The sequence below is a fragment of the Mustela lutreola genome, chromosome 14 (genome assembly GCF_030435805.1).
Source record: "Mustela lutreola isolate mMusLut2 chromosome 14, mMusLut2.pri, whole genome shotgun sequence".
NCBI lineage: Eukaryota > Metazoa > Chordata > Mammalia > Carnivora > Mustelidae > Mustela > Mustela lutreola.
Window position 1 is genome coordinate 68,745,012 of NC_081303.1, and position 14,167 is coordinate 68,759,178.

The 14,167-nt window shown below is 41.5% G+C and overlaps 1 protein-coding gene across 2 annotated transcripts in view; it reads right to left on the bottom strand.

Moving 5' to 3' along the window:
- Positions 1-954: 954 nt before the first annotated feature.
- Positions 955-14,167, bottom strand: part of NUF2 (NUF2 component of NDC80 kinetochore complex) — a 28,381-nt gene continuing 15,168 nt past the window's right edge. For both annotated transcript variants that reach the window (XM_059146329.1, XM_059146330.1), the window contains exons 10-14: positions 12,330-12,467; positions 10,015-10,155; positions 8,929-9,104; positions 7,865-8,000; positions 955-1,114 (exon numbers count right to left, since the gene is read on the bottom strand). In XM_059146329.1, coding sequence (XP_059002312.1) covers positions 980-1,114; positions 7,865-8,000; positions 8,929-9,104; positions 10,015-10,155; positions 12,330-12,467 — 726 coding nt within the window. In that variant the 3' untranslated portion in view covers positions 955-979. The remainder of the gene's footprint in view (positions 1,115-7,864; positions 8,001-8,928; positions 9,105-10,014; positions 10,156-12,329; positions 12,468-14,167) is intronic.

Below are 14,167 nucleotides of genomic sequence, written 5' to 3' on the forward strand. Positions count from 1 at the left end.
GGGAAAGTGGAAGGTTTCTGACTAAGTGTAGTGAGCCCTACTATTTAGCAGAACACGTGTTAAGTATCTTGACAATCCTGGTTGAATCTCATTGGTTCCCCTTCCAATCCTGTATTTCATTTCGTGCATGAAAAACATGCATGAGAGTATCCATTAGGCTCCAACAGAATGCCAAAAGGTTAAAAACATCTACTGACTATTGACATCCAAGTGTGAAATTCAAGACAAAAAGGCAAAATGTAAATGCATGTACTCAATGCAAAAAAAGTTGCATGGATGTCTCGGTGATTGGAGCTGTGGGTGTAGATACAAGTTTTCAAGCCGAGTCAGAGGTTGAGGATCAAGGGCAGAAGCCCACACTCAAACTTTCTTTCAAATGATACGTGAGAAAGCGTGAGACAGGGGGGCACGTTCCCGGCTCCAGCCTCATATAGAGCACCGCGCATTCTGACTCCGCTGTTTAATCTCAGGACCCTCACGGCTTCTTCACCCATAAAGCAGTAATAAAAGTGTGCACCCAGAGTTGACCAAGAAGGATCAAATGAGATCCCCACCGCAATGCTCAGGAACACGACACCGCTTGACGGCCACGAACAAAGCCCGACAGCCAGGACAACAAGTGGAAAATCGCATCTGCCAAAGGCCCCTCCTCTGGCTTCATTCCGACTACGTAGAGCGGTGGAGAGCTGAATGGCTGCACAAGTTATTTGAGTTACAAGTTAAGGAACGTCTACATTAAGTGCATCGTCTTACAAAAGAACAGCCTACGAGAGTATGCAGAACATTATGTGTTGCTTCTGATGCTCCTGTTGACTTCAGTTCAACTCTTCCCTTTCCAAAGGTGAAATGAAGGCGGTGAGCTGTTCGCAGGCAGACAAGCGACTGTGCCGCTCAGGCCGACGTCCTGTTCGCAGGCAGACAAGCGACTGTGCCGCTCAGGCCGACGTCCTGTTCGCAGGCAGACAAGCGACTGTGCCGCTCAGGCCGACGTCCTGAACATCCTCTTCCTCAGTTCAGCCGTCTTCTGCTCTAGCTGAGCGCCGCAGGCCTCTGTGGCCTTTTCAATGCCTTCATGGTATTTCTCCAAAGCAGCTTTCAAACTCAGAAATATTTCCTAAGTGGAAAATGAAATGGAGTAAGAATTATCCCGTGCATGATCCTAAACTGCTAAGAGTTCTAATCATCTAACAAGAATTCTAATCATCTCTTTAAGACTTCTCAATATTTTAAAGCCTAAACAATCTCACATGCACTCCCGACCCACCACCCCCCGACACACACGTGTGCCTGTTCGTTTTTAAAGTTCCTTCTTTAGGTGGTACAGACACATCAAAGCCTGCTATTTAGAAGGAGCAGAGCAGAGACATGTAACAATGACTTGGATTCAAAACATGAAGAACATATTTGTCATTGCCAAGGAAAAGCTTTTATTTTGGAGCTTTTCATGTCCAGACAAGTCTCTGGGTTACTGCGGATTCCTAGACCCTCTGCGTCTGGCCCTGGTCACCACTGAAAGATAGGTCAACAGATGTGCTAAGTCATCCGTACAACCAAGAAATACACGTGAGAGACGTTTTAGTAAACCCATCGGGTAATTCTACTATAAGCAATAATGAGTTTTCATAGGAACCTATGTGAATGTGCTAAGAATGAAGGAAAAAATGAAAGAACCAGGTTTACAGATGGACTAGAGTAACAGAAGAAGCCTGCAAACACTTTCTTCTATCATCCTCATCCAGTGCAATTTCGATCCTTGTATTATTCATTTTTCTTGAACAAAATAACTCTCAAATCTAGACATAAGAAGAAGTGGTACTCTTAAGTTGATCGGTTTTTTTTATCACTGAAATAAAACAGCAGTTCTCTTCCTATGGTGGGAAGGAGCAGTAAATGCGCATAATGTCCTCAATTTTAATTGTCCCTGCCATTAAATTTTTCTTAAAACCTATAGTTTGGCTACTACTTATCTTAGTTTCAATTTTAGTGTAGATATTTTCCGATTTTGAACAACTTACAGAGATTATAATTTATTACAATTCATAGTGTTTCAAAAAAAGAACCAAACTATTTCCAGACTCTCGCATGTATGCAAGTTTGAGAGCTATTGCTTAAGATTCAGCAAATATAAATAGATGCTTAAGGCTAGACACTCTCCAAAAATCCAGACACAGATCGTTATTAAGTCCTGATATAAAAATACAAGAGTCTATTTAGATTTCTAAGATCTAATTGGGCATCACACTACTACAACAATGATGGAGTACGGATTATTAAGAAAATAAATCAAACATTTTTGAAAGCTTTATTTCTTCAATCTTAAAAGAAAAACAAGGAGAATTAGTTGCTAGCTTGTATAAACACCATTAAAAAAAAAAAAAAACTCGGCACATTCAGCAGCTATAGATGAATTTAACTTCCTAGTTCCATAGGACTGTATGTTTATTCTTACTAAAAAGGATGCTGAGTAAATTTGGCAGAAAGATAGTACTTCTAAGACACTGTTAAAACTCAGTGTGGTTAGATAAAGATACACAATCTCAACACTTAACCAGCCACTTCAACACACCTAAAGAAACCATTTCCTTCCACGAACAAAGACACTCTCGTGGAGGAACCAAACCGCACAGGTAGAGCCGCCAGAAACGACAAGTGGAAGCCCCCTCCGGAGGCGCCTGGGTGGCTCGGGGAGATAAGCATCTGACTCTCGATCTCACCTCAGGGTCGTGCGCTTGAGCCCCACGCTGAACTCCACACCAGACATGGAGCCGACTTAAGGAAAAAAACAAAAGCCCAGTCCAGGGCACATCAACAGAAAGAAGCAAGCGCACACTCGAAGTTACAAGCAGCCCGGAGAGGACGTTAACGGGAACAAGCACAGCCCTCACGGACACTATTTCAGGTTCCCATTAACTTCCGTATCCAAGTAGAACTTGACACTTTTAATCCACAAAACAAATCCACCTTACAGTGATGACTTCACTAGACTGAAATATTTTTAAAATCCAAGTCTGGTTCTGTGGTGTCTGTGTGGTACCCGCCGGGTGCCTGTGGCTAGAAAACGGACATTTTAAGACCTCCAGGCCCCTGGGCTGCACTAATCCCACGTCAGCTCCTCCGCAGACACAGGGACCCAGTGGCTGCCGTACTGAGCAGGACAGAAGAGCATCCCCATCACTGCACAAGGGTCCACCGGACCGCACCAGTCCAGGGAACTTCCTCACTTTGGCATCAGATAAATTTAAGAGGACAGTCGACCCTTGAGCAACATGGGTTTGAACTGCACGGGTCCACGCATACATGGATTTTGTACAGTATGGGATTAGAACAGTATTTTCTCTTCCTCGTGATTTTCTTCCTAACATTTTCTTTGCTCTGGCCTCCATAATGTCAGGATACAGTACACAATACATATAGCATACAGAACACGTGTTAATTGGCTGTTTGTGTTACTAGTAGACTATTAGTCAACAGCAGGCTATTAGTAGCTAAGGTTTTAGCAAGTAAGAAGTTAACATGTGGATTTTCAACTGCGTGCTGTTGGCACCCCGAGTCCCTGGGTTGTTCAAGGTTCAATTGTATATAATATACATGGGGTTTTACAGCCAGTCATTACCCTACAAGTACGTATTTAATTCATCAACCAAATACATTACTGAGTACCTTCTAGAAGTAGCACTGTGCCTAAGTACACTAGAAAATGCAGATGTGCTTTTTACCCTGAAGGAACATATAACCCAGACCAGACTGGATACCAAGAGCTTAAAGGATGGCCAAAATTATGTACTAAATTTTAAATTTCAATACTTTTTCATTATAATTAATTTAAATGTAAATGCAAACAGCCATATGCTGCCAGTAGCTACGAACTGGACAGCACAAACCCAGATTATCTAGAATCAACTAAAAGCACTCTAGGAGTATTTGAGGGAGGAGAGAGATCGAAGATATGTCATAGGAACCGAGAAAGTTATACAGAGGCTATCCTTTCTAGTAAATTGTAAATAATGGAAATGATTAAGCCTAGATCTAAAGCGTGACAAGCCTAGAAGGCAGGGACCATGCCTTCCTTATTCACTACTAACTCCAAGTCAGGGGGCGCCCAGCAGGTGCACAGGCCATAGGTGACCGAGGGACAGAGTGAGTGCTCTACGGGGAAACCGCGAGCTCCCGTTTTAAGCAGGAAAGCACAGCAACAGGGATAGTTCAGTTTAGTAGCATAAATCTGGCAGCCCTTAGCATTCAGGGCAGATGTGATGCACAGAATCTTGGGTCAAGGAAGAAATTTAGCAAGTTTTTGCCACAATCCATGAGCATTACCAAATTAGGTGACAGGAGAAGAACAGAAAGGGATTGTGGTGCACAGGATCAAGGGCGTTTAAGAAAATCCGAACACTAACCTGGTGCTTGTCTGGATGTCAGGATTATCTACAGAAAGTCCAAAATATCAACTCTCTGTGATGGAAAAATGACGAAGCCATCAAAGCATAAGAAGAAATTTGCGAAGAAGGGCAGTAAAAGGGGAAGAGAGAAAGGAGGGCGAGGAGGAGAGACGCTGGAAGCTGCTGGAAGCATTCTATAAATGCTATTCTGCTGTGATGGACGAGAACACCGACAACATCCGACAGGCAGCTCCAACAAGGAGAAGAGTTGGGGTGAGCAGACAGAACAGGACACCAATTTAGAAGCCGCTCTAAATGAAGGTGTTAAGGGAAAGCAGCAGAGACAAGGATCTCTGGGAAAGAATATTTAAGGAGAGAAGGGTGCGAAGATCATTAGGATTTCACAGAAACTGCACCGAGAACAAATGGGCAACTGCAGCCCATCTTTTCCTTCCCATGGAGGGGGGTGAGGAAGGAAGCTAAAATGAACTCTTGAGAAAAATGTGTCACGATTCACTACAGTAATTTTAGACTCTCCCACGCTGTTCAGGACACACGGGTATCACAATGCAGACTGGGAAAAGTTACAACTTAGCAACTTCCAACAACTGTATCCAAAGTTCTACTCAGTGCTCTAAGTCAGTCTGAAGGAAGACATACCTACTGTATCCAAGGGCCCAGTTCTACTCAACATTTTTATTTTGGAGAAAAAGGCATGTTAATCAAATGTGCAAGTGACGCTAAGCCATGAAATATCATTAATGTGAATGATACAAATATTTAAAATGACCTTGATACTTTGAAATCCACACAGAAGTAAACAGATGAAGCCTTAGAGAAATACTAGTAAAATTCTGATTTAAAAGTCCCAAGAAATGGCTGCATTCAAGTATGGTGAAGCAATTTAACCAGGCAGAACTACATGTGGAACGGATCGGGGTCATTTAATTGATCACCAGCTCAATATGAGCCAAGGGCGAGATGTTGCTGCTAAAACTCCAAGCCAGTATTACACTTCATTAACAGAAGCACAGCGCTTTGGGACTGGTCACAGCATTATCTGGAAGGCTATGTTTAGTACTGGGTCCTACATTTTAAACAGAATAATGACAAACAGGAAACAGAGGGGAGAAGACAGTAAACAGGATAGTAATGAATCTGAAAATTAAGCTATATAAAGAATGGCTGGGAAACTGGGGCTCATTAACCCAGATGAGAAGGCTGGAGGAACCCACAATCATTATCCTCAAGTGTCTGAAGTGATATTAAGCAGAGGACGATACAGATTTATTCCAGAGAGATCTTGGTTCACTTGAGTACAGAAATTATATTTTAAGTTCGAAATAAGAAATAACATTTTAACCACTAAAGCGGTCCTAGCAGAACAGCCTGGGTGGTTATGAGCTCGATGATATTGAAAACAATGAAGCAGAACGTATCAATGGTTCTCAAAAGCCACAGTAAAAAATTCCGGTTCATGAACCCCGTTGCTGATGATCCTAATTCAGGGCATTTGGGGCAGGTGGCTGTTTGTTCATTTCTGAATTCTAATACATAGATGACCATCCAAGTTTACAAATACTGATGAAAAACATATTACATATAAGGAGCCATCCCAGGCATGGTCTGACAGGACATACTAAGGTAGCCAAGTACATGATCACTACTGTTGAGAAACTGAACATGTTCTTGGTGAGACAGACAGACCCGACACAGTGAGGGAAGGCCGGCAGGGGTGCCTTTACGACTGACAGGCCAGAAGTGCTGAGGCACATGGTAGCAGGTTCACGAGCTAAGCCTGACCACGTGATAACAAATAAATATTAACTTATTTATTACTTTGATTAAGAAGTAGGATTAAATATCTCCCATGATCTTCCTAACCCACATTCTAGAGATAAACAGAGAGCTGGGCCTTCGGGAATATCCAGTTCAGGGGCAGGAAAAAGTAGTTGAAATGTGGAAAGAAAGGGAAGAACACAGAAAGTCAGGACAGCAGATTGGGTCAAGCACAGCCGGAAAGACAGTCATTCCCTTCGGTTTGCCTTTGTTCCGTCCGTCCTTCCTTTGTTCCTTTCTCACAGCCTCGAGACAGCGCTCGGGTATGTCGGCGCGCGCTTCCATGGGCACAGGCAGCGATGCCAGCTCTGGAGGGGATACAAGTTCTGGAGAATGGGCGAGGGGATGGGGTGCGGTGGCTTTTAGTATCAGGACTGCTCGCAAATTGGATGTGGATGGTGGAAGTATTTAAATATTTCCCAGGTATCAGGGTTTTAGGAAACCTGGATCCAATATGTTAACAAAGGGAAGGGGGTAAAAGAATGAGGGGGAAAAAAGAGGCCATGGGATTTCACCCAATAAAGGGCTGTTCTTAGTGATTTCTAGTAGAGCATTTTGGGATAATCTGGAAAATATAGGCCAAAGTTCAAAAGTTCAGAGAAAATGAGATATAACACACACATCAGGAACAGACTGCTTGGAGACACGGGTGGTTAAGAAAAAGACAGAAAGAGGTCAACACATGTTTGGCGCTGTCCTGACATTCTGGAAGGACAGAAATGTGGACGTATGTCCTCATGAAACTTAGGACTGCTTATGAAACGATAAAATATATTGAAACAAGGCAAGAATAAAAGCAGTAACATTAGGCAATTACAATAAAGAGATCATGGAAGGTCTCATCACATAGGGACTGCCCTCAGCTGCTCTGTTTCAGGTAACAACTCAAAGACATTTAACACTGATGGTGACAAATTTTTTTTTTAAATATTTTACTTATTTATTTGTCAGAGAGAGAGAGCACAAGCAGGGGAAGCAGCAGAGGGAGAAGGAGAAGCAGACTCCCCGCTGAGCAGAGGGCCTGATGCAGGGCTCGATCCCAGAACCCTGGGATCATGACCTGAACAGAAGGGAGATGCTTAACTGACTGAGCTACCCAGGAACCTCTGGAAATACTTTTGAGATCCTTTTATCAGGACCAAAAAAAAAAAAAAAAACCAAAACTGCAGAAACTTTTCAGAGGACATTACTTAAAAATCACTATCCAAGTTCATCTATCAAAGAAGCTCAGAATAAGCACGGGGTATTACATAAGACTGATGAATCACTGACCTCTACCTCTGAAACCAATAATACATTATACGTTAATTAGCTGAATAGAAGTTAAAAAAATAAGATTAATTAAAAACAAAAGCTCAGGGTCCTTCTGGAGCACCGCACTCTTACTGCAGAGCACCATGCTTGGCTAGGTCAGGGGAAGGACCTGGGGGAAAATGTAAGAAGGAGCCATACATTCCAACAAACACTGGTAATGGAAAAGGGGCTGGAAATGCGATCAGAACCAAGGCCCTGGGGGTCCATCTCTACCTCAGAGAGCCGGCAGTGTCCTGAACGTGAGGCTGGCAGAGTCACCGCCGTGAGGCTGGCAGAGTCGCTGCCGTGAGCTGGTGAGACCACCAGAACTGCCCCTGCGGCCACCCACTCACCTGAGACTTCAGCCTCTCCCTCTCAGTGGCATCTTTCAGTTGCTGGATTCCGAATTTGATTTTTTGAATTTCTTGATTAATTGTGGTTACTCGCTCGTAGACAGCTCCTCTTTTTTCTTGAACTTTATTGCAATCTCTAAAGGAAAACAGACAGCTAAATTTTAATTCCGCTCAAGCATCTGAAAAGGAAAACATGAAACTCTTAATTTTGGTTCCAAAGAGATCACATATATTTGTTTGACAAGCCTAAACTCCTTCTCGGACATAAAAACCAAGAGCTGTGAACCCCAGTGGGTACTGTGGCCGAGGGTTGTCATTTACACCGGAGACTTGAAGGCTGAAGGTGCACTCCCCCAGCCAAGCTCACGAATGTACTACTGGGCATGAGGGGGCGGGGAGTGGATGTGACTCGGACAACTTGTCTGCGAGGCAGTTTGGCAGCAAATACAAAATCTGCCAATTCTGCCCTTTGTCTTCATCTGCATGAGCCAGAACAAAGGAAATCTTCATGACGTGCAGGCTGAAGCACGGACATTTCATACACTATCTGGGGAGTGTATTCTAAAAATACATTCTTAGAACTGACAGGAAGAAGGCTCTACCACAGGAATACCCCAGCATGCTGGATAACAATGGCCATAAAACACTTAGTGAAATATTACTTGTTACCTTGATTAAAAAAAAAAAAAAGGACCTTTTCTCAATACGTAGATGCTATAATGCCGGAGCCCAGCTATACGCACAAGATGGACAGGTTAACTCATCCGCTGCAGCCCCAGCCCACTGCTCTAAATGCACTGAAACAGACAGGGGCACCAGAACCCTTCTGGGGAATCCTGCAAAGGATCTGGAAGGGTGGTATCTGGACAGGGAAAAGTCGAGAAATGAAAACAGCTCTAAATCTCGACCTAACATTGTAAGATTCATAATTAATTAATCTTTTTTAGTCACCCAAAGGTGGAATACCTTGTTGAAATTATAGGAGTTTTGGGATCCTAGGGGAGAAAATGGACTAGCTTTTCCCAATTACTGTCTAACACATTAAACTGAAAACAAGTTCGTACTCAATCACTGTGCGTTTGTACTGCTTGACATCCTCATGCTTCTTATTTATTTTGAATTGTGCTGTGGCGAGTTTTTCCTTCTTCACAATCATCAGTCTTTTGAAGGAATTTTCTTCTGTCTTCAACTTCTTCAACTCTGACTCATCACTCTCAATTTGGTCCTCCAAGTTCAGGCTCTATAGTTGACGGGAAGTATTTAAAGTCGATACAACCAATTAGGATTTAAAAACAAAACGAACATCTATTTCCTGGGATGAGCTATACGGAGATACAATTTGAAAGCGAGATAAAACCATTTAAGCCCTAAAGCTGAGCAGGAGAAGACAGTGTCAGGAGGAGAACAGAGCAGGACGCTGGGGACGCTGGGAAAGAACAGGACCCCGGCGAAGCTACACAGAGAGGGTTCGGGTCTGAACTAAGGTAGAAGGAGTAAAAGAGAAAAGGGGAAATCCTAGAACCATTAAAAGCAACCTTTTGCTGACTCAGGATGGCAGACAAGGGAGTATACGATTGGGATAGAATATCTCAGACCACCTCACCTTCTAACCCCTACTTTCTCAAAAAAAAAAAAAAAAAAAAAGAAATCCTTTGTCAAATGCACTGTTAGTGATCCTGGGGATAATGTAGGTTACTATGATAAAGTGAAGAAGCAGAGAAGGATTTTCAAGCTTTCAGCCTGGGAGAATGAACATTGGCACTGGCTCTCTATCTTCAGGGCAGGCACTAAGCATAAACTTAAATCCCAGGAATGGTGTGAGGCCGTGAGTTGGGACTCGGGGCTTACTGGTGGGAAGATCATTTCCAACTGTTAGAACAGGTTTAAAATTCCATGACTTTCCTCCAAAATACACACGGCAACATGCCATGTTAATTAATCATTCATTTCATCTGAAGGTTAACATAGGTCTTACCACTGCTGTGTTTAAGAAGATGTTTTCTTGCTCAGCGTATACTGCCACATCTGTTATACTCTAGAATGATTTTGCTTTCCTTTCAGCAAACAGTAACACAAAGTAAAAGCAAAGCCACGGAACTACAGTAAACCATTCCATAATAAAAACATTGAAATTCCACACAAACACAAACCTCCTTTAAGATGCTGGTTAATTTTTCCCGGTTATCCGCCAGGTCCCGTATTTTCTTCTGATATAACTGCACCTCCAACTGACATGAAGGCAAACAGTCCACGGAGTCTCTGTAGATCTCATACTTTTCCATCACTTCTTGCTTTCAAGGAAAGAAACATAAAAATCAGTTTGATAGTCTCCTTCATGAAACTGCAGTCCTGTCAGTTTGTTTGCTCTTAAATAATTTCTGCACTTAATACTGAAAGCTTAAGAGCAGAGAACAATTAAGTTTCTAGGTCACTAAGAAAGTGCTATTACTGACATGTGTCTAAGTATATATAATTATGCTTCTTAATTGCCAAATATCCTTACACAAAGGAAAACTGCCACAATTTTACTAAATCACTCACTGAAGTACCTTCCACAGATTATTCACAATGATTTGAAAAGCGTTCATGTCTGCTAATACTCAAACTGCTCCTAATTGCTCCTGGGCAATTGTATTTCCAATTATGATCTTCCTATTCATCTGTATAATAACTATTACTATGGCTGATTCTTTTTTAAAAGATTAATTCCTCTTCTAAAATTAGAAAATGAACATGTTCCCCACAACCACTGTAACAATACGGACTTACTTTTCTTCTCCCCGGTGACCAGCCTATCCCTCCGCCCACCTTCTTAATCAATTGGATTTTGTCTTCAGTGACGTCCTTACTCATACCATTGCTCATTTTTGTTGTCCTTTTCTTACCAGTCTGTAACCACTCTTTGAATCTTTGCATGTCATGGATATAATCCCTTTCCCTCTCATATGCCTTATGAACATGTTCCATTGATGTCCTTTTCTCTATGTTAATTTTTTTTAAAGATTTTATTTATTTATTTGACAGACAGAGATCACAAGCAGGCAGAGAGGCAGGCAGAGATGGGGGGAAGCAGGATCCCCGCCGAGCAGAGAGCCCGATGCGGGGCTCGATCCCAGGACCCTGGGATCATGACCTGAGCTGAAGGCAGAGGCTTTAACCCACTGAGCCACCCAGGCGCCCCTCTCTATATTAATTTAAAAAAAAAATTATCCCAGCTCAAGATTATACAAACATTATCCTAAAATTTCTAAAATTGTTCAACTCACATAAAATTTATTTTTGTAAATGGTGCAAGATGTAGACCCAGCTCCCTTTTCTTCAAAGTGAACAGCCAATTGAACCAGAGCTGTTTTTTATTAAATGAACTATACTTTTCTCATAAATACTCAGATATAGTTTTTCACTCTCATTTCTGTTCTAGTAATCTTTGTCTATTCCTGGGTGATAATTCTTAATTATTAGGAATGATCAGAACACCAAATTCAGGGATAAACCAGAAAAGTTCTAGTAATTGATGGTTTAAAAGCCCTGCCCCACCAAGGATGCTAACTTGTCTGCGCAATTCTACTTCTGTCCCACTGAGCTTCCATCCATCTCCCACAGACACCCATCATCTTGTTAAACATAAGTTGTATCATGTTCCAACATCCCCCTTTTAAACTAAACAGCGGTGTACCCTTGCTCCTAAAGTAAAACCCAGAGCACCCTGAATAATCTGTCCATTGCTTATCTTCCTATGGTCACCTCATGCCACTCCCCTTCTTATGCATGAGGCTTTGTTCCTAGAATATACTTTGCTTCCTTCTGACTCAAAGAATTTGCACATGCTGTTTCTCTGCCTCCAAGGGTCTTCCATGCACACATTTAGGAGGATAACCAATTTCTTCTTCAGATGTCAACATCAATTCCTACTTCCTTCCCCTTCCCACCCCCAGATTTCCAAAACATTAAATTAGGCTACCCTCATTACATTATTTCAAAGAAGCCTATACTTTTTTTTTATTTCTTTTTGGTGCTCTTTAAAAAATATTTTTAGAGCAGTTTTAAATTTACAGCAGAACTGAGCGGAAGGTACAGGGATTTCCCATGTACTTCCGATCCCAACATGCGCACACCCTATATATTTTCATAATATATACCTGTAATTCTATCATTAATTATAAACTTAAAACTTTTCTCCCTTATATAAAGTAAGCCTCAGGAGAACAGAGAATTTTTGTTCTGATCACTCAGGGCAAAGTCCCCCAAACTTTTTGCATCATTGGACAAATGTCTCAAAATTGTACTTCTTTTCCGTACACTAACTTTCCAGGAGAGCTGCGTATCAGCGACAAGGGCGAAAACCTTAAGAGAAAAAGAAGTATCGATAAACTGGAAATCACAGAATGAACACACAATTAAACAGAAGTTGCTAAAAAGAAAAAAATATATAGAAAAGCATTAAAATCAAAAAAAGGAAATTCACCCTGGAATTTTTAAGTTTCTGGACTGTATCTTTCATTTTTTCTTTATAATTCTTTAGCTTCTCTGGAGAATCCACAATTTTTGTTTTCAAACTCTCTTGTACTTCTTTCAAAGAAACTACTGACAATTTTAGTTCATTCTGTTGAGAAAACATATTTACATATTAGATACAATAACAAAACTGTTCACTTACCATTACAATAATGGAAAAGAACAAAGAAACTGGGCCTGTGCTCGTCGTAGTGGGGGAAAAATTTAGATCACCTGTTTATTTGCTCCCTTTTGTCTATGAGCCAAAGACCGAGCCCCTTAGCAGAACATTCAAGGTCCTTCACTGTGTACTCCTCTTGTCCTCACGGGGTCCTCTGCTGCGAGTGCCCTCTGTACCTACAGCCTGCTAATGCCAGTCCTGGGTTAGAGCAGATGCAAGTGATCTCTCTTTGATCAGTACGGTCCTCCTGAACACCATTATGTCACCCTTGTACTGCTCCTGAGTTTCATTAATCCTTGGAAATCCTGCTCCCACTTCCTCTGCGTTCCTTCTATGAACAGTACAATCACTGTACATGCAATGCTATAATTATGTACTTAATCTGTGTGACTGAATTTGACTGCACAGCTTGGAGTGCTGAGAAGTTATCTTTGTTCTCCCAGAACACAGACAAAGCCATGGCACTGAGGAGGCACTTAGTACAAGCCGGCTGAATTACAACCCATTTCCCCTTACTCTCCTGAATTTAAACCATTCGGGGAATTGAGGTGAAGGGCATCGGAGAATTTGGTGAAAACTTTGTTATAAATCTAAAATTATATAAAAAGATTAAAAAATATTCATATGAACATCCTCCCTAAGTATTAGCTGATGAATTGTGTTTACTTTGTTTTGAGATACTATGTATCAATATGGGAAAATTTCCAAGAAATATTAAGTGAAAGAATCAATTACAGATCAACAAACACCACAAGCCCATTTCTAGGAACTAAATAATGAAACAGCAAGAGAACTGCAGGAGTCTGCATTCGAGCACATAATGCCATGGAAAGGGAGGGGAGGGAGGAGCCTACGGGGGAAGCAGGCCCAGGGAAGAGGCCTTCTGTGTCGGACTCCCTCTCTCACTATACATACACATACGCATACACAAAGGTATGTCATTGAGTATTTTATAACAGGACTATGTTACTGGACGGCTTCTGTAATTTGTCCGCCGATGATTTTCAACTAAAAAGAACCACAAATGATCTTACATTTTGATCAGCTAACACTGAGGCCAAAATTGAACGTTTGACACAACTTATCTGTTATTTCAGCAAATGGCCATACGTGTTCCATCCTCTACAAAACCCGAGGCCGCCCTCCTCACACCTGATGTTGACTTTCATTACGTCTCTTCACTTTATAAAAAGCCTAAACCTGATAGTGTAATTACTAAATGATTTCGTTTGACCGTAGATTTAAGTGGGACAGAAAGAAATGAATAAAAACATGGTCAGTACTACTCAGGTGAAAGCATTTGCTAATCAAACGAGAGACAGAAAAATAAGGACTATAGTACATCAAAGTCAATTTCTGGTGGTTCTAGAGCGTAAGTGTCAATAGGGAAGACATAACAGTACAATGGGGCTAAAAACATGAGAAATAGGACAGGGTTTTCTATGTATAGAATTAAAGCCACAAACCATAAAGGCCATGTTTATAAATTTTACATTAAAAACCTAAGCCTTCTAATGAAAAAAAAAAATCATGAATTTAAAGGAGAAGTAGTTAATATCCCCAATTCATAAAGTTCCTTAAACAAAACAAAAGAAGCCAGGAATACAGGAAGTTTACAAAATAAGACA